The sequence below is a fragment of the Callithrix jacchus genome, chromosome X, assembly GCF_049354715.1.
Source record: "Callithrix jacchus isolate 240 chromosome X, calJac240_pri, whole genome shotgun sequence".
Taxonomy (NCBI): Eukaryota; Metazoa; Chordata; class Mammalia; order Primates; family Cebidae; genus Callithrix; species Callithrix jacchus.
In genome coordinates this window covers 120189595-120214863 of record NC_133524.1, presented here as the reverse complement: position 1 = coordinate 120214863, position 25269 = coordinate 120189595, and the positions used below count along the sequence as shown (strand labels likewise).

Here is a 25269-nt window from a genome sequence, read left to right as displayed (position 1 = left end):
ACAGGAAATGGTACAGGCAACTCTGTAATGATGGGGAAGTTGCAGTATGTTTCAGAGCCAGTGCATATACCAGTTTGACTGGAAAAATAGTATAGGACCCTGCACAGACTAATAATCATCAGCTGTCAGAATTATACATAGGGCTCCTGCCATCTAAGTCAATCCATTCTGAAGCAGGTAATCAGGAAACAGATAAACCACAGTATGATGCCAGAAAACTGTTAATCAAAAACATAAATAAGATGAGGCATTGTGGCTCACGCCTGTAATACCAACGCTTTGGGAGGCCAAGATAGGAGACTCACTTGAGCCCAGGAATTCAAGACCAGCCTGGTCAACATAGTGAGACTCCATATCTACAATTTTTTTTTAATTTGCCAGGAATGGTGGCGTGCACATGTGTTCCCAGCTACTTAGAGAGGCTGAGGGGGATGATGTCTGGAGCCCAGGAGTTCGAGGCTGCAGTGAGTTGTGATCATGCCACTGTACCCCAGCCTGGGTGACAGAGCAATACCTTGTCTCTATAAATAAGTAATAAAATTGAAACATAAATACTAATAAGTAATAAAATTGAAACATAAGTACTAACATCACTTATGTTGACCTTTCAGAAAGAGTTCACACATAGAAGTTACTTTATATGGTCTTCACAGTCATCCACTGACATGAGCTGCTCAGCTTTTTTACTCTTCATTAGGCAAAGGCAAAACCTGAGGACTGGGAGACTATTTAAATTTGTTAAAGTTACAGTCAGTCTTACAACTGGATCTTCTGGCTTCTACCCCAGACTCTTTCCTCCACCTCTCGTAGCTCTCATGAACTTGTCTGGGTATTTGAATTTAGAAAAAAGAAAGGGAAATGGCCTTGAAAACTCTAATCTCAATCAAGACAAGGCTAGGGAAGTCATCAGCCCCCTTTGAACAAAACATCCCAAAGTTTTAAATGCCTTTCAATGTCAATTTTTTGTGCCCACAGATTGTCACACTTGTAGGTCAGAGTGTGGAAAGGTAAAAACAGTCAAAGAAGTTATTTATCTCATTAAACAGCTGCTTTGACTATTTTTTGCTTTTTATTCTGCTGTCATATTTGTGTCTGTATCTGTGTGTATGTAAGCTCTTGTTATATTCATATATTCTTGATTGAGCCCAAATCAGTTCTCCTAAACATCTCTTGAACTTCCACTTAAAAGGTTTAAAATGTGTATTCATGCAGTGCTCATTACGCTGCCTTACCTTTTGCAAATGACTGTCTACCACTCCTGACTTTGTGAACTTCTCTTCTAGCACTAGCTTCATTAGTCAAGATGTATGAATGCAGAAAGAATTTTAAATGGGCCTTCTGTGTTGTTTTTGAAGGGGCACTACATGCAAATCATTATCCTAAGGAAATTTTAATTCTTCTTGAATTAGCCCACTTTTGTGAATAGTAAGCACTATTGGCTTAATTTCTCATATCCTGCTTTTATTGAATATTCAGGACAAGGTATACCTAGTTTGCTTTTTATATTAGAACCTCTTGGTCATTTACATACCTTGAGAAAGACTCATTTTCCCTAGAGTGCAACAACTGCAATTAGTTTTTTGCTGGTGCATGGCCAATAAATGAACTTCCCTTCCTCGGACTAATTGTTCACTAAGGCTCTTGTGTGGCAGTTTGTCTACTTAGGATGACAGAGACATTTCTTCCAAATGTATCTGAGTAGTATCTCAGATACAGTTGCTTGATGTTTGAAGAATTTCTAAAGGAAGAGATATAAAATATGCAGCTCAGATTTAGTAAACCTCATTTATCTTAGCTGGTATATATGGAATACCCTTAAATCTCAGCCTGCAGGCATCTTTTGAGCAAGAACTGTAGTAGCACACAAATAAGACATGTGCATTTCAACTTGAACTAGCACCATCTACTTAACCCAATCTCTCTCTCGGTCTTTCATTCTCTCTCTCTCTCTCTCTCTCTCTCTCACACACACACACACACACACACACATGCACTACCAACCACTATAAAGCAAAGAAAAATAAATAACATCATTATCAGTGTCTGGTTTCACTGTTAAACGTTGAGACATTACCACCACCTTGGCCAAGGGTCTTCCTCGGCCAGTTGCACAGCATGCAGCCTCATTTATTTGATTCTTTGGATGAAAACTTTAACCATCTTATTAAAGCTTGAAGGCTTTTACACCAATAATTCAATAGTATAGTATTTCCCCTAAGCTAACAAAATTGTTTTCAACTACTGAATTATCTCTATGGTGAATCTAACATAGGGTGCTTTCCTACTGACAAGGGTTACATAATGCTCCATGGACTTAAATCTTATTTACAGAACACAGAAAAACCTAAAGTGTTCAAGCAGGGTCGGTGTAGAAATCTTTGACTATGATTCTAGGCTTAGAAAAGTCACTGTCAGAAAGATTTATAGCAATAACTGGCAATTAAGATACCACTTAGCACGACCATAATACTTTATCTTCTTCAAAGTCCCTTCATTTCATTGGCTCCTGTGAGCTTCACACCATTTTACCCTGTGTAGTAGGTAGTATATAAGTTAGGAAATCAAGACACTGAGTAGTCGAATGCCTTATCCAAAGTCCTACAGCTATTCTGTAACAAAAAGCAACCTGAAAAAATCTTGAGGCACTTCTGTTTCTTCAGAATGCCTAACATGGTAAGGTCGGAAGAGATCACAAGATCACAAACACAAAGTTGTGTTGACAGAACAATTGGATTTGTGTGTGTGGTAGGGGGAGTGGGTGTCATGAGCTCTTCATTGTAGCTATCCACATGGATCACATTCATCTGCAGTTGATTTGACACATGGTCGTTTTTTTGTTTGCTCTTAGTTGTCAAGCCCCCTTTCCTGTATTCCAGTCATCACTAATTGATAGGGGACTGTATTCCTCTTAAAGGAATTTAGAGAAAGACATTGTCACTGCATCCTTTCTAAGCTCATTTTTAGAGAAATGCATATGCAGTTCTTAACCTTGACCTCTTGGCATGATTTATTTTGTTCAAGGTAAATGTGTTTCAGTATAAATGCATGGAAATTTAGTCCTGTAATTCAGGAAGATTTATTGAACATTTGTGCCCAAGTGTACTGCATTTGTTGTGATAAAAAAAAAATTCTAAAATCCAGTTCTTGTCCTCAGGGAGCTTATTACCTAGACAGATCGTGATTGGAAAATTCACATTAACAAATAAATAAATAACAGCTTCTTTGGGTTAGAAACAGAGAGACCACGATGAACTGGAGTTTTCAGGGAAGCATTCATGAAAGGGAAACATCTTGTAAAAGCCTTAAAAGGTGAATAGGATTTGGGTTGCTGACTGTTAATACTCGGGCCAAGCTAACAATCATATTAAAAACACACACACACACATACACACATACACACAATCTCAGTAGCTTGACTAAAATAATAATTTGTTTCATTCTCACATCACAGGTTAATATGGGTTGCTCGGGGAGTGGAAGAATCTCTGCTCCAAGCAGTGATTCAAGGAACCAGGCTTTTTCCATCTAGTGGTTCCTCAATGCCTTAGGCCTTGGAATCCTCCATTGGATGGTCTGCATGCAGCCAGCCTACAGGGGAAGGTAGTAATCTATAGAGAAAGTCAATGCAAGTTTTGTTCAGGATCAGGCCCAGAAGTCGCATACATTCCTTCTGCCCCACCTAACTGGAAAGGAGACTGAGAAATGTAATCTAGCTCTGTTAGAAAGAAAGAGAAATGGGATGACGTGAACACATAGCATTGTCTCTGCCATACTGAAGATGAAAGGACTTTATTAATTTTAATTGATACATACAGATATACATATTTGGGAGCTATGTGTTATAATTTAATACATTCATATAATTTGTAAAGATCAAATCAGTATAATTAGGATATCCATCACCTTAAATAGTTGCCTTTTCCTTATGCTAGAAACATTCAAATTATTCTCTTCTAGTTATTTTGAAAAATACAATAGATTATTGAAATCTATATTGAAATCTATATCATTCTACTGATATATCAAACACTAGTTCTTATTTCTTCTATCACAGAGGTGATTTATACCCATTAATCACCTCTCTTCATCCTCCCCTACCTTTCCCAGCCTCTGGTAACCACTAATCTACTCTCTTTTATAGCTCACACATATCAATGAGAACATGTGATATTTGTGTTTCTGTGCTTGACTTATTTCACTTAACATAATGACCTCTAGTTCCTTCCATGTTGCTGCAAATGATAGAATTTTATTCTTTTTATGGCTGAATAATATTCTATTGTGTATATGTGCCACATTTTTTATCCATTCATCTATTGATGGGTACTTAGGTTGACTCCGTGCTTTGGCTGTCATGAATAGAGCTGCAGTAAACATGGGAGTGCAGATATCTCTTTGATATACTGATTTCCTTTATTTTGGATATACACCCAGTAGTAGTAGTGAAATTACTAGATCATATGATACTTCTATTTTTAGTTTTTTGAGGGACTGTCATTCCATTTTTCATAGTGGCTATACTAATTTACATTCCCACCAATATATGAGGATTCCCCTTTCTCCACATCCTCACCAGCATTCATTATTCCCTGCCTTTTTTATAATAAAAGCTATTTTGACCTAGGTGAGATTACATTCCATTGCGCAGGGTCTCCTTTTTAGGTGGCAGCTCATATGATAATAGTAAAGTTACTGAACTCCCCACCACATGGAAACTCTTGAGTACTTACTTGAAACTCTTCAACTCTGTGAAGATGAAGCCACAGAATACCTTTGAAGAACAATTCTCAAGAAATCTAAGAGATCTATAGGAATATAAGAATTCTTAACAAATTTTTGGAGGGGTTAGAGATCCTTTTGACAATCTAACAAAACCTAAGGACTCTCTCCCCATGATAATATCCTGATACAAAACATTTTGCAGATAATTTCATAGAGTTTCTGAACCTTCTTAAGCCAGTCTGTATCCCACTCCATGGTAAAGCAATTGATAACCTCATTTAAGCTACATGGCATAGTGGTTAAGAGAATGGGCATCGAACTCAGACAAACATGTTTTTTTTCAACTTTTACTTTAAGTTCATGGGTACATGTGCAGGTTTGTTACATAGGTAAACTCGTGTCATGGGAGTTTGTCATGCAGATTATTTCATCACCCAGGTGTTAAGGATACTACCCATTAGTTATTTTTCCTGATCCTCTCCCTCATCCCATCCTCCACTATCGGATAGGCCCACTGTGTATTGTTCCCCACTGTGTGTCTATGTGTTCCCATCATTTAGCTCCCACTTATAAGTGAGAAAATGTGGTATTTGGTTTTCTGTTCCTGTATTAGTTTGCTAAGGATAATGGCCTCCAGCTCTATCCATGTCCCTGCAGAGGACATGGTCTCATTCCTTTTTATGGATTCATAGTGTTTCATGGTGTATATGTACCACATTTTCTTTATCTGGTCTGTCAGTGATGGGCATTTAGGTTGATTCCATGTCTTCACTATTGCAAACAATGCTTCAGTGAACATACACGTGCATATGTCTTCATAATAGAATGGTTTATATTCCTTTGAGTATATACCCAGTAATGGGACTGCTGTGTCGAATGATGTTTCTCTCTTTAGGTCTCTGAGGAATCACCGCACTGTCTTCCACAATGGTTGAACTAATTTACACTCCCACCGCTAGTGTATAAGTGTTGCTTTTTCTCTACAACCTTGCCAGCATCTGTTAGTTTTTGACTTTTAATAATAGCCAATCTGACTAGTGTGAGATGGTATGTCATTTTTGATTTGCATTTCTCTAATGTTCAGTGCTGCTGAGCTCTTTTTCATATGCATGTCGGCCACATATATGTCTTCTTTTGAGAAGTATTTGTTCATATCCTTTTCCCACTTATTTAATGGGGTTGTTTGCTTTTTTCTTGTAAATTTGCTTAAGTTCCTTACAGATGCTGGATATTAGGTCTTTGTCGGATTTATACTTTGCAAAAATGGTCTCCCATTCTGTAGGTTGCCTATGTACTCTGTTGATAGTTTCTTTTTCTGTGCAGAAGTTCATTTGTCAGTTTTTGCTTTTGCTGCCATTGCTTTTGGCATCTTCATCATGAAATCTTTGCCCATGCCTGTGTCTGGAATGGTATTGCCTAGGTTATCTTCCAGGGTTTTTATAGTTTGGGGTTTTACATTTAAGTCTTTAATCCATCCTAAGTTAATTTTTATATATGGTGTAATGAAGGGGTCCAGTTTCAATATTCTGCATATGGCTAGCCAGTTATCGTAACACAATTTGTTGAATAGGGAGTCCTTTCCCCATTGCTTTCCCCAGTCCTTTCCTCTAGCATTTTCTAGTATGTAACCTGGAGTTAATCACTCCACCTCTCTGCACTCCCTTTTCCTCATCTAAAAAGTGACATTAGTACCTACTCCACAAGGCTATTGTGAGAATTAAATGAGAAAATGTATGTAAGGAATCCAGCACAGTACCTGGAATATCATCGTATTCTCGGCAAATGGAAATGATTGTTGTTTGGTAGTATCAGTCATCTTCATTTTCAGTGGTGTTTACCTGGATTTCATATATACTAGGCTCACCTAGAATTCAACACTGTTCTTCAGATTTCAGCTTACCTATCACTTAAGTCTAAGAAATTACTTGTGACTTTTATTTCCCCAGCTCATCCCCCAAGGATGCTCCCATGTTACCTTGGACTTGCCCCAGACTAGTGTTTATCTAATGGCATTGTAATTGCCTGGTTATTTCTGTGTCTCCCTCTACCAGTTTCCAGGCTTTCCAAGGGCAATGCCATGTCTGTTTTATAGTCTCCTGTACTCCCATTGCCTAGGACAGTGCCTCACACATAGAGAGTGCAAAATAAATCTTGAATAAGTTAATAAGTAAACAGAAAAACATTTTTCTCAGTAAGCTTTAAGAAAAATAGTGGTTGGTGGATTTGAAAGGGCTGTCCATTTACTTTGCCTTAAGGCAAAGCTGAAGTCTGAAGCTTTGAGAGGATCAGAAGGAGCTGAAGACAAGACAAATGCTAAAAACTGGCATCCTCTCTCTTTCGCTCAATCAGAAGTCTTGGTTAATTAGCCCACAAATTTATTGTTCTTATAATGACTATGAAGCTCTTTGAAGTGCCTTTTGAGTAATCAAAAGAAGACATTCCAGTCAGCAGAATATTAGTTTGAATGCTTATCATTTTAATTTGTGTTTATGTTATTTGGAAATTGACCTTTACTATGCAGAACATACTATAACACTTTATTAAACAAAATATCTGATTAAATAACTCACTATTCACTAGTCATATAACATTACAGTGAGTTTATTAGTGTCTCCTATCGGAGAACTCCTGATGCCATGGTTAACCACAGTGAAATCATCTCAGCTGGTCATTAAGCTCTGCCTCCTTCCAACCTATAGTGACATACAGAAATATGTAAACCCTCCAAATTCTAGAAACTCCATTTAGTGGCTACATAGTGAGAGAACTTAACAGGCTTATTATGCAAAGTAACTTGGCCCTTTCTAATCCCAGAGAGTAATTAAGTGGACAGTAGTCTGATGGTTTGAAGAATGGACTTTTCTGCCTAGTAGAGTTTCTATATATACCACACATATAATACCAATTTTCAGAGAATTGGAGTGCACATGAACAAAGAAAAATTCTCTTTGACTTAAAAGAACATTTTTGAATCAGTTACACAATTCAGCACTCTCAGTATTGGAGATTGAACTGACACTGTATTAGGCTTAGGACTTTCCTGGGAGTTGATTTAACCATTTATCTTTGTCTCATAAAATTAAACAGCAGATTGTGGCTGAAAAAAAATCCAATATTTCAGTTTTCCTGTTGCTGGGGCTATAGATGAAGAGCATGTTATGACTACTTTCCAAAGCTTATCTTTTGAAAGATGTTTCATTTTTTATATAAAAATAATAAAAATGTAGGTGGCCTCAACAGCTGTAATTTTAAAAAATTAAGTACAGAGATGCCTCCTGCCAACATTTGAAATTGGCATTCTACATGGCCAAAAACTATGATCTTCATTGTTATCTAATTTAGGATTTTAGCTACTATTTCCAGGCTATTAACCGCCACATCTGGACTCTCAGTGATTACATCAGGATGCCCCTGCTCCTTCAGTATTGATCAGTAGCGTCTTTTTCCCCTCACAGGTGATAAATTTATAAGTAACTATCCAGTCTGCCCCAGCTTTAGGCAATTGTCTTCTTAAGAATTATAGTATTTATTCATTGGAGGATAATAAGACAAGGGAAGAAGTCAAATAATTTTGCCTGTAATTTGCAGCTGTTTCATACAGAGCACTGCTTCACAGAGAAAAGAGCCTGCAAATCAGATATTATATAATATCCTCTACTTTACATGGGATGTTCTGAATAATTTTTTTATAAGATGCACTTTATTTATGAGCAGGTCTCTCCATAGAAAGAGCTTGTTAGGGCTTAATGCTGATGAATGGAGACAGCACCATTCACACTTCCAGGTTATGGTCTGTCAGTGCTTTCATTATACGCACTAATTTACAAGGATTTATTTATTTTCTCCCAAATGTAAAAATGTGCACCAAGCTAAACACGCTGTCTGGGCATCTGAGGCCAATGTTTTCCTTGGTGCAGGGGGCTTTTTAAATTCAAATTTAAATTGAGGGGACTAAAGGTATTGTGTGTTTTCTTCCCACTTCCACCCCCATTTGCCTTGCATCACTGCCTAAGCTTGTGTTAATATCAGAGATGTCTATATTTTTACTTGCTTGGAAAATGAATTCTGGTTCAAAATTTTTAAACCTAAAAGTGCTGTTCTTAGGACAGCTTAAATCTTTAAATCTTTTCTCATCCAAAGACTATACCTCTGATTGTGCTTTAAGTGCTGATGAAAATGCTGTCAGTGAGCACATCAATGAACATGACCATTGGAACAAATTGTGCCCACAACACTGGTTACCAAGGTTTGGAGATCTGGGTACAACAATATCAAAATTGGAAAGTAAATTGAATCTGCAGATCTTGCTAGCCCCAGATGGCTTTATGTGATCTGAAATCACTCACATGCCCATCTCTGAAGAATAAAGCTTAAACTATATACTGGAAATGTGTCACTTCCTTTCAGTCATTCTGACAAGCAGTAATATATCTACTGCATCATCACTATCCCTGGGTTATAACAGTAAGCATTATGGGAGGGGAAACCTCCCCAAACGATGGACAAAAATTATTCTTTTTCCTGCCTGGGGTTTCCAATTTGGTTTTTACCCTCAGTGAAAGTTAAATACCCCTTAAACTTCACCAGTAAAGAGGTTGCAAAATTGTTGTTTGGGGAATTTATGCATTTGTTGGTTGATTGGTTGGTAAGGGAAGGCAAATGAGAGGAAAATATGTACATATAAAATATGCCTAGGTACATTTATTAAGCACCTATCACAGTTTCCACAAAGCCTTTTCTCCTATTTCTTTTTCAACTCCAAACATAAGTGTAATCCAATCAAAGTTAATTAAAGCTTCTCAAGGAAAAGGACGTATGTTTGGAATTTGGACCATGATAAAAGAAGTTACTACACAAATATATGAAAGGAAAATATTCCACAAACTGTCAGCAGAATCAGCCCTGAAGGCAAATAGTGAGTATTTAATAAGCCCAGACTTACTTCAAAGGGCACTAGTCTGCGGAACTCAGCTCACATGAACAGAGAGAAAGAAGTTCACAGTGTTTAGAGCTTCATAAAAATTAAAAGTAAGAAAACTATGTAAAGTCCCAGATTATCCTCCCTGGATCAGCCCAAACTTTGCACTCTGATGGGATGAGAAGTGTGGTAGTCAAGGAAAAGAATTGTCCTCCCTGATATCAGCATAGAGATGTAAAGACCTTCCCACAGGCCGGGCACGTGGTGGCTCACACCTATAATCCCAACACTTTGGGAGGCCCAGGCAGGTGGATCACGAGGTCAAGAGATCGAGACCATCCTGTAGTCCCGGCTACTTGGGAGACTGAGGCAGGAGAATTGCTTGAACCCAGGAGGCAGAGGTTGCAGTGAGCCAAGATCACGCCATTGCACTCCAGCCTGGGTAACAAGAGCAAAACTCCATCTCAAAAGAAAAAAAAACAAAAAAGACCTTCCCACAAATACTAGTTAAGAATACATTTGGCTGGGCCCATTGGCTCACACCTGTAATCCCAGCACTTTGGGAGGCTGAGGCGGGTGGATCACCTGAGGTCAGGAGTTCGAGACCAGCCTGGCCAACCTGGCAAAAAACTCTGTCTCTACTAAAAATACAAAAATTAGCAAGGCGTGGTGTCAGGCGCCTGTAGTCCCAGCTACTCGGGAGGCTGAAACAGGAGCATCGCTTGAACCTGGGAGGTGGAGGTTGCAGTGAGCTGAGATCGTGCCACTGCACTCCATCCTCCTGGGTGACAGAGCAAGACTCTGTTTCAAAAAAAAGAAAGAATACTTTTATTTCTTTATACCTTTTGTGAACCTGCTCAAATTTTTGGAGTATCAGATCCTCTAAGTTTACTACCTCCTCATAAGAGCAACACTTCATTTTATTTGTAATATCCTTAACTTACTAAAGTTTCACAGTATTCCTCTTAGTCTTAGTTTCAGAGTTGCCAGATTCTTTGTCTTTATACCTCACAGAGCCTAGCATAGTGACATTCACTATGATGTAGTAATCATAGCATTTAGGAAGTGATTCATGATTTCGTACATGTCGAGCACATCTCCTCTCGGCCTTTCTGTCTCCAGACTTGAGTCTTGATTTTTCAGTCCATCCTCTTATAACAGCCAAATTTGAAATTTTATACTCAGTGATATTTAATACAGAAGTAGCAGAAGGTGGTTCTAAATAATAGGCCTGCTACAAACCACACCAAATTTTAAGCAATCAAGAAATTGATTTTGCCAAAACAAAAATAACAAGCAGAAGTTCCCTGGCTCATCCTCATCCAAAATGTTCTGGAAATTAAGTAATTGTTCATATGCCATCATCATTTGACCTGCCCCAGTCTTAAGAATCTTTTCGTAAACCACCTTAAGGGTCCTTATAGCTCTAAAAATTATAAAGGGATTTATGGACATGGAATTCCCTTGTTTGGATATGCTGGTTTCCTTGGAGAACTCACCAAAACATAGATGACTTTAGAAGTATTAAGGGGATGTCAAAATGAATTTGCAACTTTTATAGATGTTAAGGATTAATACTTCATGAGGAACATCAGTATTAATCAAAGTATACCATAAAGTCAAGTCTTAATATTAACTTCCTGCCAATTAATTAGCTCACCTAAAAGCAGTTTAAGTTGGGTTTATAAATGGACTTTTGATGAGTTCACATTTTGCCAGAAAATTCGTGTGTGTATGTGTGTGAGTGTGTTGTGTTGTGTTAAAAGGACATGCTTGTTAGCACAGAAATTCTGACTTTAACATCCACTCAATGAGTTTCACCAGACCTAAATAAAGGGAAGAGAGGAAAAGACTAAACTGTAGACTAGTTTGAAAAATGTCATGTGGTTGTTTTCAAGAGCACTGTCAAAAGCACCAAGGGAAATAGGAGTAGAGCCATATGTTCTTAAAGTGTAGCTGATACTTTTCGTATGTATATTTCATATGATATAACAACCTAAGGCCAGGTGCAGTGGTTTACGCCTGTAATCCCAGCACTTTCGGAGGCCGAGGGGGTGGTTCACCTGAGGTCAGTTCGAGACCAGCCTGGCCAACATAGTGAAACCTCGTCTCTACTAAAAATGCAAAAAATTACCCGGGCATGCTGGAGTCACCTATAATCCCAGCTACTCAAGAGACTGAGGCAGGATAATCGCTTGAACCTGGGAGGTATAGGTTGCAGAGAGCCAAGATCATGCCATTGCACTCCAGCCTGGGCAACAAGAGCAAAACTCCCTCTCAAAAAAAAAAAAAGAAAGAAAGAAAAAACAAAAACCTACATGTAGAGTAACCAGTTTGTCAAGGATGGTCCTAGTTTTAAAACTGAGCCCTGCCTCAGTCTCAGGCAAACCAGAGCAGTAGATCGCTTTAGCTAAGTAAGGCAGATCCTCCTGTCCCTGTGTTACCAAAGAGGAGTCTGAAATTTGCAAATGAATGACTCAGTCAAAGTCACAAATTAGTTGTAAGTGATGTATTCAGTATTAGAACCCAAGCCTTCTAACTGCGATTATAATAAAAATTTTAAGAAACCAGGCTATAATTGACACAGCATGTAAAAACTACTCTGAAAATTTTATCAGCTTTTATCTTTTCTAGAAACTTAGCCATTCCTTTTGTGATACTGTAAATTTGCTCTCCAATCCCGTTTTAATAGATAATATGGAGAAAAAAAATCAGCCCAGTTTATCAGAGTTGTTATAAACTCCCTTTTAACAAATTGTGAATTGATGAAAATAGTTATAATGCTTTTCAAGTCAGTTATTTCCTAATGCAATCATGAAAATAAGCAGCAGCCTGTGTATCAGCACCCTAAAAGAAATGTAATATACATTATCCCCTTTGTCTTTTCCCATTTATCTTAAAGATGATTTTTTATTGTTTGTGGGGCAAGCAAGTATCAAGGGGGTGGAAGTATAAAACTGGACAAAACAAAATTATTAGACCAGGCTTTATCTCTGTATGTTCCTTTTTGTCATTTCTTCTCAATACACAAAGAAGTGAATGTATGCCCAACAAACCTCTCCCATTACTTGTCCTGTCTGTGCTGAGTAAAATTGAATCTATATGCCTTTAATCTATATAGCCTTTCCATTGCTATGGCTTTTTTCAAAATACTGAACTTAGTGCAAATGTGATTCACTAGACTACTAATGCTCATTTGCTCTTTCCCAACAGGCATCACAGTTGATAGGCATGGATTCATTTACTTTGTGGATGGGACTATGATTCGCAGAATTGATGAGAATGCCGTGATCACAACTGTAATCGGCTCAAACGGTCTGACTTCCACACAACCACTGAGCTGTGACTCAGGAATGGACATCACTCAGGTAGGCACCACTGGTTTTCAAGTGTTATCGTCATTTGGCATCATGGAAATGGATAACAATTTTCTCATGCAGAAATTAGGTAGAATGGAAGCCTGGTATATCTGTTATAATACCAGATAGCAGAAGTTACTCAAAATGGTAAGCGAGGATGGAAGTCATGCCAGGTAGAATACTGACATACAATTAAGTAAAATCTCTCAAATTTGAATTAATCAGAGGGCAAGGCCAATCTCATTTATTGAATATTTCCAAGATATGTGATTTTATTTTTTTAAATGAAACAGTGACTGAAATTTGAAAAAATAGTGACTATGAAGGCTCTTTAGACATCTTTTTAAATAAATATATGAGCATATTATTATTCATACATATATAAATAGCTATTTCTAGGGTGTTTGGAAGTTTTCTTAACTAAAAGCAACATCCCCTTTGAGATCTATTTTACTGTTATTTAGGAAAAATTTTTTAAGCCAGTGAGGATAAAAGAAAATTTAGTGTAGCTCTCATCTGGGTCCAAAATTTGATTTTACCACAATTCTACAAAATCAGTATTAGACATTTAAAGAAATTATAGAGCATACAGCATAGTCCCAACATTCAGTGTATGCCTTTCTTAGTCTGCAGAAGCAAGAAATGAAGGAAATAGATTAGACAGTCCTCAAACATTCCAGCTCTAACATTCTATAAATCTGTGACTCTAATAAAGTAGATTATTAAATAATCTTTTCAAAAACATTAAAGTGGATGTTGAGAGTTTTCAAATTGATCAGTGTATCAGAGAGGATGGTCTTGGCTGCAGTAATAAAATACTTGTCTAAAAGTTGTTTAAACAAACAGTAAGGTTTATTTATCTCACATAATGAGATATCCAAAGATAGGCAAAGATGCCAGCAGATTTCGTTCTTGTGTCACATTGGCCAGAATTGAGTCACATGCCTATGCCTTCACCAGTCACTGGCAAAGGGGAAATGGGATTCCATAGTGGGTTCAGACCCTTTAGAAGTGGATCTCCTTTCCTCAGCATATTGCTACCTGATTCTTAAACCAAAATCAAAGTTCTGTTAACAGGGAGTAAAGGGTTGCTATTGAGGTGGCAATGAGCAGTGTCCCCCACAGTTATATTCCTGTTGCTTCATTTGTCATACCACCTAAGACTTAGGAAAACAAGGTAAATGTATTAGTCCGTTTTTATGCTACTGATAAAGACATACCAGAGACTGGGCAATTTACCAAAGAAAGAAATTTACTGGACTTACAGTTCTACATGGTGGGGGAGGCCTCACAATCATGGCAGAAGGCAAGGAGGAGCAAGTCATGTCTTATAGGGATGGCAGCAGGCAAACAAGAGCTTGTGCAGGGAAACTCCCATTTTAAAAACCATCAGATCTCATGAGACTCCTGCGCTATCATGAGAACAGCTCAGGAAAGACTCGCCCCCATAATTCAATCACCTCCCATGAGGTTCCTCCCACAACATGTAGGAATTGTAGGAGTTACAATTCAAGATGAGATTTGGGTGGGGACACCAGCCAAACCATGTTAGTAAGTAAAAGAAACACACCCCTCAGAAACCTTGCTTTAGTCATTGACTAATATCTCCTGCTACCTCCACCCACCTTGAGCATACATCTCTATAAAACACTAGAAATGTGCCTATTTTGGGTTTCTTCTCCTCTCTGTTCCCCTGCCCTTCTCCAGAAACTCAAGAAATGTTTAAATACACTCAGCTATAAAAATGAAATGGGGAGTTGGGCCTGGAAAACTGACAAAATGAACAAACCCTTTTTAATAGAGATTTGAGTTGATCAGGCTTGCAAGTCCTAGAATAGTCTAACTTTCCATGATTCAAAATGCTGCAGAAGGCAAGAAAAAGGGGCATTATTTATGGTAATAAAGAAGGTATAAATTTATTTGTATGGGGGGGAGAGGGGAGGACAGAGAAGATGCACATGTATGATTCACTTGTGGGATATTTTTAACTTAAAATAGGGCACTTAGTATTGCAATCAGTCAACTCAAAACAACTTTTCTGTTTCAGTGTAGAAAAGTTATGTTGAAAAGAGAATTCTTTGTCTTAGTAGAGCAAACATATGATCATCATCACCATGAGAAGGGTTCTTTTTCACATGACACTTTCCAAACATAATTCCCACCATAAAATCTACCTCATTCTTTTCAGGTTGGGATGTACAATACACCCTACTGAAAAGAAACCCTGGAAACCAGGAGACAGAAACTTTTCTCTATGGTATTTCATTCCAAGCCTCAGTTTCTCTGAAGCACCCCTTATTTACACAACTTTAGCTTTAGAGATACAGTAGATTTTTTTGGAGGCAGGGTAGGTTGTATGGTATGAGAAGGGGATGGTAGAAGCCAGTAGGATTTCCCAGGAAAGAAAGCAGGTTTTATGTCCTGGTTATTTGACCAGTAACTCTGCTGCTATCCACCATTTCCTGTTTTGTACCCAAGACATGCTAAAGAATAACTCCAATTTGTCCATCCAGACTGGTTCAGAACAAGGAGACCGTACTGATCAGTGTCCAGGTTATCACCTTCAACCTTTATTAGAGGCCTACTTCTCATGGACCCCCAAGCTGAAAGTACCTCTACTGATCCAAATCCCATTCGCATCTTCTTCACACCTCATTTCTTCCATGGGAAACTTCCTTGATGGTTGTAGTACTCACTGATGTTTCATTCCCTTACTGCAATCTAGTACCACCATGCTTAAATGTAATTTATTCTTCGGTGGCAAACTATGTATCCAACTGGTCTCCCACAGTAAACTGTGTGTTCCTGGAACATGCATAGGAAGTGCTCAGCAGGTACAGTTAAGATCTATACCTGAACCAAAAGGGCACTATGGTGAAAAGAATATGAAACAGTAGTGAGAGATGAAGCTAGAGAGGTAAGTGGGAGTGAAATGGTGAAGGGCCTTAATAAGCATAATGAAGTTATACTGGACAATGAGGAGACAATAACAGCATTAAGAAGAGAAATGCATTTTTAAAATAGTATTAAGCATGGAAATGAGTTTTAAGAGATTATTCTAGCTGTTATATGGAGAACCAAGTGAAGCAAAATAACACTAGAGACAGGGAGCACACTGAAGAGGCAATCAAAGTAATCCAGGTATGACAGGGACAAAACTTATCAATATAGAAATGATCAGTCCCTTTTCAAGGGACTCCTGTAAAAATTAAGTGTATTTCCAATGCTTTTTAAATGTTCAGTTGTTATTTCTTTGCGATACAACTCTAGATGAGACTTTCCATGACACTGCTCAGCTTTATGCAGGCTACATAGGCCAGCAATATTAATGGCTGAACCTAAAATATCATAGTATAGATTGAGAAAGGTAGATAGAGTCATAAAACATCAGAGCTAATATAAAAGAACTTGCTGACTGACAATTTCAGAATTGAGGGAGCATGCAGATGGTAGTACCATTCACGGAGACAGGGAATAAAAGAGGAAGAGAAGCAGGTTTGCATGATGGTTGGATGATGAGTTCAGTTTGGGGTACACTGAGGTGCCTGCGTGGCATTCAGATAAGGATATCTGACAGGAAATTGGGTAAAGGTTTAAACCTTCAGGTCTAACTACAGATTAGAGTTGTGATTGTTATTAGTTTACTCATAGTACTGGTAAGTAGGGGAGTGGATAATAAGCTCTCTTACGGAGGGTACATAGCATAAAAAGAGGAGAAGGAGAAGGCTTAAGACCAAACTCTGAGGAACACCAGTATTCGAGAACCCACAAAGGAGGCTGAGAGAAAGAGAATGAGCAAGTAGGAAGAAAACCACAAAGGTGTCAAAAAAGCCAAGAGAAGCAAGCTTTTCAAGAAGAAGGGAATGGTCAGTATCAAATGCTGCTTAGGGATCATGAAAAATGAGGTGCTTTTTAAAGAAGCCACTAGATTTTACAGCATTGACACCTCTGATAAGAGTGCCTTTGATAGAGTGCTAATTAATGAGGGTCAGATAGCAGTGGCAGAGTAGGAGGAAGTGAGGAAATGGAGAAGCGGGAAATAGATCACTTCTTTGAGATGTTTGGCTGGGAAGAAGAGGCTTTGGCATTGAAGCAAATCAGCTCCCAAGTGTGGCATGGGTGGACTAAAGCTGGAGAACACTGAATGAAATTGATGGGTGAGTGGATAGAGTGTTTACCAGGAGAAAGCCTGTGTGTGACACAGCTTCCTCGATGCTCAGCCATTATGACCAGAGCTTCCCTTCTGTTTAGACAACTGTGACAGATTGGCAACCGATGTTTCCCATGACTGTACTTAAGAACATGGGCCATCTTCAGCTAGAGAGAAGAAAGCTGAGCAGGGAACTTCATAATACCCAAGAGCAAAGCCCCAGTTGTTTATAGTAGTACTTACAGTGATCCAGCTGAGCTTACACAGTGCTCAGTTTCATATTTCAGTAAATCAAAATATATTGATGTGTGAGGGCACGAACAAATGTCTAAATGAGAGTGCATGGTTTCTGCTGAGAGGAATGAACAGGAGAGAAAATAGAGGCCTATGCTGCAGCATGAAGATTTGAATCAGACCTTAAGGAAACCTTACTGTTTCTAACACTATATGGCACCATCATATATTATCCAAAAAAAATTGTGGAGTTCCCACCTTTTGAAACTTTTCAAGCAAATATTGGATAGCAATAATCTATGAGTACTTGACATACAGGTCCCTCTGGAGCCAGGAAGATGGACCAACTGTTTTCTCAAGGCTCCTTCCAACTCCATGAAGGTCTTGCCACAGAAATACAACCAAATTCCTTAAGTTTCTTTTTACCTTTCCAGCATTTCAAAACCAAAATATCTCCAACAAAGAAAGGCCCCTTTATGGTAGCATAGTACCTATGGAGGTAAGAAAGTGATGTGAGAAAATGGTCCTCTTCATCTTACTTGCCTTCATCTTCTGCACTTTTCTGTGGCAAACCTAAGCCCCAACAAGAATCAGTTCTCAGGACTTGTCCTAATCTTTAGCAGATCATTAAGTCCTATAGTAAGACTAAGAATAACTGCTACCACTTATCGAGAGCTGTGTGCCAGGAACTATGCTAAGAATCTTATTTACACTCTTCCATTTCATCTCCACAACCCAACCACCCTTGAGAGATAGGTATTATTATCACCATCTGGCAGAGGAAACTGTTAGTCAGAAGGATTATGTATTGTGCTACGACCATGGAGTTATTGAATGATATAACTAAGATTTTGGCACACGCTTTCTGAACCCAAGCGTGCATTTTTCCAACCTCCATTTTTTTCAATGACAATTGGAAATGACCAGATATCACTGTATTTAGCTGAGTGACAAATGTCGCTTTGTTGAAGAATATGCTGTTTATTCACAGAATGTGTGTTTAGTGGCACTTCGGAAAGAGTTTAATAAAATCTAATCATCTCAAGGAATGAAATTTGCTTTGACAATAAAATCATCCATTTGTTCAAAATCAATATCTTTTTTTGATTTACTGAAATGTGAAAATGAGCTCTCAGTATATACTCTGAAGTATAACTGCCCTTTGTAAGCACACTATAAGCAACCAGGCCTTTCACTTCAGGAGATGAGTTGATTATGAAGAGACTGGGTGCTTTATTTCTGTTGCTGCTTTTGAATCATCCTGCTCTGGTAACTCACTTCCATCTGATGCCTGACTAGAATGGAATTGAGAGTTACACAAGTTTCTTGGTGGGATAGCAAGTTACTCCTTGGAGCCAGCTTTTCCAAAAGTTAGCCCAATAGGAGATACACAAGCAAAATGGACCTTTTGCATGCATAGGAAATCCTATTGACCAACTGCCCATAAGGTACACACTTTGAGGTGTTTGTCTAGAGCATCCAGATACAAAGCCAGTGTTTCATAAATGCTTATTGGATGATTTGTGTGTTTCCCACTGGTTTTCAATAGCACCCATTTGTCAGATGGGCTTAACAGGGGTAGAGGAAGTATCCATAGTTATATGCAGGAAGGAAGGTAACGTTCTTTGGAGAAGCAAACTTTGTCCTCATATATTATATCTATTGAACTAGTCCACTAGGAATCTTACTCTTCTCAGTCATTTGATGTGATGCTTGACTCCTCTCCAGAATATTCTGACCATGTAGTAACAATCCAACCTATTTTCAAATGCTTCTTGTGATAGGGAATTTACTACCTCCCCCAGGCAGCACATTCCATCTTTGAATGCCTCTGACTGACTACAAGCTTTCTTGAATTCCTTTAACTTTTTGTCTTCCTTTAACCATCTAGTCTTACTATTCAGGCCTTGAATTATAAATTTAACCTAATTTCTATGAGATCTATCTACTAGTGAACCAAGCACTATACTGGGCACATTTATATTCGTTATCATATTTAATCCTCATGACAATCCTTCAAGATAGGTATTATGTTCCCCTGTTTTTAATACAGATGAAAAACAAGATTCAGAGGAACTGAGTAACTTGGTCAAGGTCACACAACCAATAAGCGGCAGAGGTGGAATTCGAACCTGGTCAACCTGATTCCAAAGCCCACATTATTTTCTTTCACCAAACTACATCGAACTGCCTCCTCCACATGACAGCCCTCTCAGTACAAGAAAACAACTCTTTCATGCCTCTTAAGTCATATTCCCAATTCGTTTAACTATACCTCATTTGACATGGTTTTGAGTTCCTTCACCATTCTCCTCACTATTCTCTAAACATATGCCCATTTATCTATTTCTCTTTGAAAGTGTGGCTTCCAGAAATGAGTAAAATAATCCAGATGTGCTCTGACTGCTCAGAGATAGAATGGGAACTGTCACAACTCCCTTTCCATATTGTTTCTGTTCCTTTTGCCCATTGATTGTCCAAAATAAAAAAACTTTAGCCACAGAATATTTACTTCAAACAAATAAGTCTCAGTTAACGAAATAGAGGCAAACAGCAGATTCAAACAAGAGGTGGTGTTCCAGAAGCTTCTTTATTCAAGCTTACTTCAGTGCAATGGTAGCTTGCATGGTGACCTGAAAGGCACCTTTGCAAAATGCTAAAGAAATTAAGAGCACAGATTAGAAAGCTCCAGCTAGAGTTGACTGGAATTCTTTTCATAGCCCTATCACACATTTGATGTATGATGTGATGTGATTACAAAGAACTAAAAATCCGCATGTCTCTCATTCCCACCTCCTCATCTTACACTTGCAACATTAGTGATTTACAACATACTGCTGTGTCCTACCTTGGTCTCTATTCAATTCCATGTTGTTTGAGTTAGTCCATTTCTTTGTACTCTTCTGCTATCATCTAATATGTTCACTATCCTTCCCAGCCTAGTGTCGCCTATGGATTTGATGAATGCTTTCTATGCCTTCATCCATTATAAAATTGATGGATAGATAGACGCAATTGTGGCACCAGTAGACTAGTTATCTGTTAGATTACCAACCCATGTGTTTGAACTCTCACCTATTCGTTGTGACTCCCCATAATGAATCGGGAAATCAATATAATGGCCTATGACCAGCTTTTTAAAAGGTGAAACACAGTTTTAAAAATCAAGGTGTCTCACATGTAGGATGAGTATTGTTTCATAAATTTTTTTTTCAACTGGATAATGGTGTAAAATACAGTTCTTAGTGAGTGTCACAGTCAAAACCAGTTTGAAAGCTACTTTCTTCATCGATATTTACCCCAGCTTATCCATAAATTTATCATGAGAAACCTTACCAAGTTGGTAACTCTGTTTAAAAGGAATTAAGAACCACTTGAAAAAAATCTGTTTCTGGTCACAGTATCTGTAAACATCATTTCCTCATCTAAAAGCTAAAAAAAAAAAAAAAAAAAAAAAGCAGCTGTTTAATAATACAATTGAAGATCTTTTCTAAATCAACATAAAACTCCCTCCATGCAGGTTGTGGGGCAAATTTCTGATTCTTCTTGAAGTCAAAACTATATTTAACCATTTCTAATCTTCTGGTGCCCACTATTTCTCAATAATTACTCAAAAAGAGTTCTAAACCCCATTTGCAAGTTCTCTCTAAGGAGTGATCCTTCTTAGCCAGAAAACTTGAACTCAATTAAAGAATTCAGATGCTCTTTTACAATCCCTTCATCCATTTTGGACTTTAGTAACTTCGAATCAATATTCTCTGTGGTCATTCTCCTTAACAGAGAAAACAAAACCTTCCACTCTCTCTCTTCCATCAGTATTATACCACCTGCCCCAAGCAGCACCCCTCTGCCTTCCTTGGTTGTGTTCTGCTCTCTACATAACTGAAAAAGCAACTTTCTCTTGTCCTTAGATTTTTTTGCAAGCTTCAGATAAAATAACCACAGCTCTATAGAAGGGGTAATATGCAGCCTCTTCTTCAAAATCTACATGTCAATTTAATTATATACAAGTGAGTTCAGCATTTTCTGTTGTTTTAAATATATCTATATATAGATATAGATATATGTACATATATATACGTATATAACATCCAGGCATAAAAAGTTACAGCAAGCATGGTGAAAAAAAAAAGGAAAAAAAAAACAGTAGTTTTAAAACAGAAAAGGGCTAGGTGCGGTGGCTTATGCCTGTAATCCCAACACTTTCAGAGGCCGAGATGGGTGGATTGCTTGAGCCTCAGGAGTTTGTGACCAGCATGGGCAACATGGCGAAACCCCCGTCTTTACAAAAATTAGCCAGGAATGGTGGTGCATGCCTCTAGTCCCAGCTACTCGGGAGGCTAAGGTGGGGGGATCGATCACCTGAACCCAAGGGACAAGGCTCCAGTGGGCTGTGATTGTGCCACTGCACTCCAGCCAGGATGACAGAGTAAAACCATGTCCCACAAAAAAAAATGTTTTTAACAGAAAAGTCACCTTCTTTTCCCCTTCTTAAACTCCTGCCTAATGTCTGTCATTGTCTTTCCCACTCTCTCTCTCTTGCTAACCCTTTCATGTCTGCAGAATGCCCTTCATTATCCGGAGTGATACAGATGATATTGAAACAACGTCTTCATGGGTTACTTGCTTTTCGTTGTGCACTTCCATCACTCTCTCATGTACACACTGAAAGAGAACAGAATTAGAGCTTTCAAATGAAGGCCATTATAAGTGAAATTCCCTGTAGGGATAGACTTGTGAATTTTGTGAAACTCTGTAGGGAATCAAGAAAATCTGAATTATAATAAGTTTGCTTGAATAAAGAGATCTCCCAGGGGAAAAAGAAAGTTCATTTTGAAAGTTCATTTTAAAATTCTTGCCACCAAACATGAAAACTTCACCACCTCCACCCCTACCACACCCTTTCAATGTTTCCATGACTATGGAACTTATCTCACTGTCAAAGCAAAAAAAAGGTCTCTGGCCACATTCCAGTTAATTCAAACACAAGGATATGTGGTAGAAGGAAAGAGTGAGTTGAAGGTAAACAGCAAGACATGGAAGATGAGAGCTAGATACCTGAAATATTGGAAAACATATTTCTCAAAGGCCAGTAATATCAGTGTGTAGCAGGCACAAATAGGTGGGGGAGAAAGAGAGGTGACAAAAAGGATAAAAGAAGATTAGAGAGTGGACAGATCAAACAGCAAGTTAATGAGTCGCAGGGAGTAGTAGAATGGAACCAAAAGTTATTTGGTGGCCCTTATGCCAGACATTTACTTTATCCTAATTGGTCATGGTTCGTTTAACCAACTGAATCAACCATTTTCATGGTAACTATCAACTAGTAGATTAGATGGCATTAAAAGCCATACCAACCAAACCTCCAGTGTATTTTCCCATTTTCTTTCACTGTTCTCATGCCTGGACAACAACAAGAGAGCAGCAATTTTAAATGCTCAGAAACTGGCTATTGCAGGAGTCCAAACAAAAGCATCCTAAATCAGCAATGTTCTGTTTTGTTCATTTGAGCCACATGCACTCAGTCAAACCACGAGTCACAGTCAATTCCTCCTGCTGATCCAAAGGTTCATATTATAAATGCAGAAATGGGAGTGGTGGGGGAAGTGTTAGTTCCTATAAGATAAAGAGGGAGCTCAGTCTACATCAGCCATAGCAGGAAGGCATTGCTAACTTAGCCACAGTCTTCTCAAAGACCTCAATATGTCAATTACCTTAAATGTGAAAGTATTTAAATCAGAAAGTGATGACTACTGAATAAAAATGAGCAAACTTTCTACCAGACATGTTTATATGCCTGGAACAATTATTCATACTTCTTCAGGAGTACAGAGGCACGTTTTACCAAAGTTCTCTGGACAATTACCTAATTCACCCATTTTCCTTTGACTAAGTTAGAGTGTTCTAGTAGAAGGAACATAGACCATCCTGGGTGTGAGTCCATATTCTGCCATTTATTTGCACTGAGACCTCAGACAAGATAATGAAGGTCTCTGAGCCTGAATTTCTCCACCCCTAAAAAGTGGGATAAAAGCATGTAATGTCTCCTAAGGAGGTCATGCCAGCTAAATGAGAAAATACATATGAAAGAAGTTTCTTTTTTGAAAGGCACTTGCAACTATAAATTGTTGGAGCTGATTTGAACTGAAAAAAAGAGATCATATGGCTTTACAGGTAACCTTGGCTTTTATGTGTACATTTGCCACATCAGTTAGGTAGGCATGTGGAAGGAAAGTGGCACAAACTTCACTGTACATAGCAATCAAATTATGCTGTCACAGAGCATAGATGGCAGGTAGGGTTGTTTAGACTCTGATTTGACAACAGCACCAAGAGCATTAAAAAGGCTTTTTTTAAGAGTCCCTAGAGGCTCTCCACATTATTACTCACCTGTAAATGAGAGATCCATTAGAGCTTATGGCTGAAAATTACATAATAATGCTAAATAAACACTATTTGCAGTTACCATGTCTATATTTTAGAAAAATAGCATCTCATTCTGAATCATTTATTCTGCTCTCCTTTGAAAGATGGTAATATAGAAAAAAAGTTAAATCATTTTTATCTATTTCTTGACCCAGATGACGGTTCTCTGTCATTTCAAATTTAGTACTAGATGTAATAAATGGACACTAGAATTGTGGAGCTGGTTAATTATTCCTCCCTATGAAGGCTAATTAAATAAATGACCCAATTGTTGATTAAGTGGCCTCTCTTTTTTAATGTGAAAGCACTTGAAAAAATATGAAGTGCTTTACAAATAAAAGGGATGACGTAAGATGTTAATTGGCATCTTCATGAAATATTTTTTGTTGATTCATCATACACTTGCTAAAATGGGAGGACACAAGAACCAAATAAGTCTGCAAGGTGGTGTTTCTGATTTTGCAGTATCTGTGGCTGTCAGTCTCTAATTTAAATGCATTTTTGCATAATGTTATTTGTTGCTTATGCAGCCCAGACCTAGTCTCCTGGCTGTGTCAAATGCAGAAAAACACCTTCTGGAACCTTTCTCTAATCCTTTAATAGAGGATGCAAGAGACAAAATCAGGCCTTTAGGGTATACTGTTCTTCGTAATTATACCAATATGTAAAGTCAGTAAAGCGTAACGGTGTGGGAATACAGACTGCCTGGGTTTAAATCCTGGAACCATCACTTGCTTGGTGTGTGCCCCTGGGAAAAAATTCTGTATCTGTAAATGGGGGTGATAATGTTACCTTCCCCACAGGGAGGTTGTGAGATTTCAATGAGGTAATATGCGTAAATCACTTAGCAAAGTGTTCGGCTCATAAGTGTTCAATAGATTATTATTTTATCATCATCATTATTACTAGTAATAGTAGTAATGGTATTTGACCTTCTACTCACAAAAGAGAATTGAACTGATAACTTACAAAACTAGAATAAAAAGGACCAAGAAGAAGTTTAGAACTAATAGAGAAATGGTATCATCTTCCCCTGTCCTTTTCATATAGGTGTACCTTTTACAGAGAGGCATATATCTCTCTGTAGGTGAGTGTGGTGAGCTGTAGCAAACGTATGTTCCAGTGACTGGTCTTAACCTGCTGTGACCTTCACAGAACGCTGCACCTCCCTAAGGCTGATGTGAAGGTCTATCTAAATCACTTAATGAATGCTCACTATAGTCATTGAATGGTGCCCCAAATATTTCATTTTCTTTCTACTTTCACATAGTGTTGGGGTGACTATGGAGCTGAGGCTGGAATGTAATATGAGTTTTATACATCTGTGAATGTAAGATTTTAGATCATCCTCCATCCCTTTGAAATCAAGAAGTAACAAAGCAGCTCATTCAGCGGGTGGCCTGCAGCGGTTCTAGGTGGGTCAATTTCACACACAAACAAAATAAATATTAGAGTAGATA

The 25269-nt window shown here is 38.2% G+C and overlaps 1 protein-coding gene across 3 annotated transcripts in view; it reads left to right on the top strand.

The window, feature by feature from the left end:
* Positions 1–25269, top strand: part of TENM1 (teneurin transmembrane protein 1) — an 801721-nt gene that overhangs the window by 716164 nt on the left and 60288 nt on the right. For all 3 annotated transcript variants that reach the window (XM_078363019.1, XM_054251187.2, XM_054251185.2), the window contains one exon: positions 12854–13008. In XM_078363019.1, the coding sequence (XP_078219145.1) occupies positions 12854–13008 (155 nt within the window). The remainder of the gene's footprint in view (positions 1–12853; positions 13009–25269) is intronic.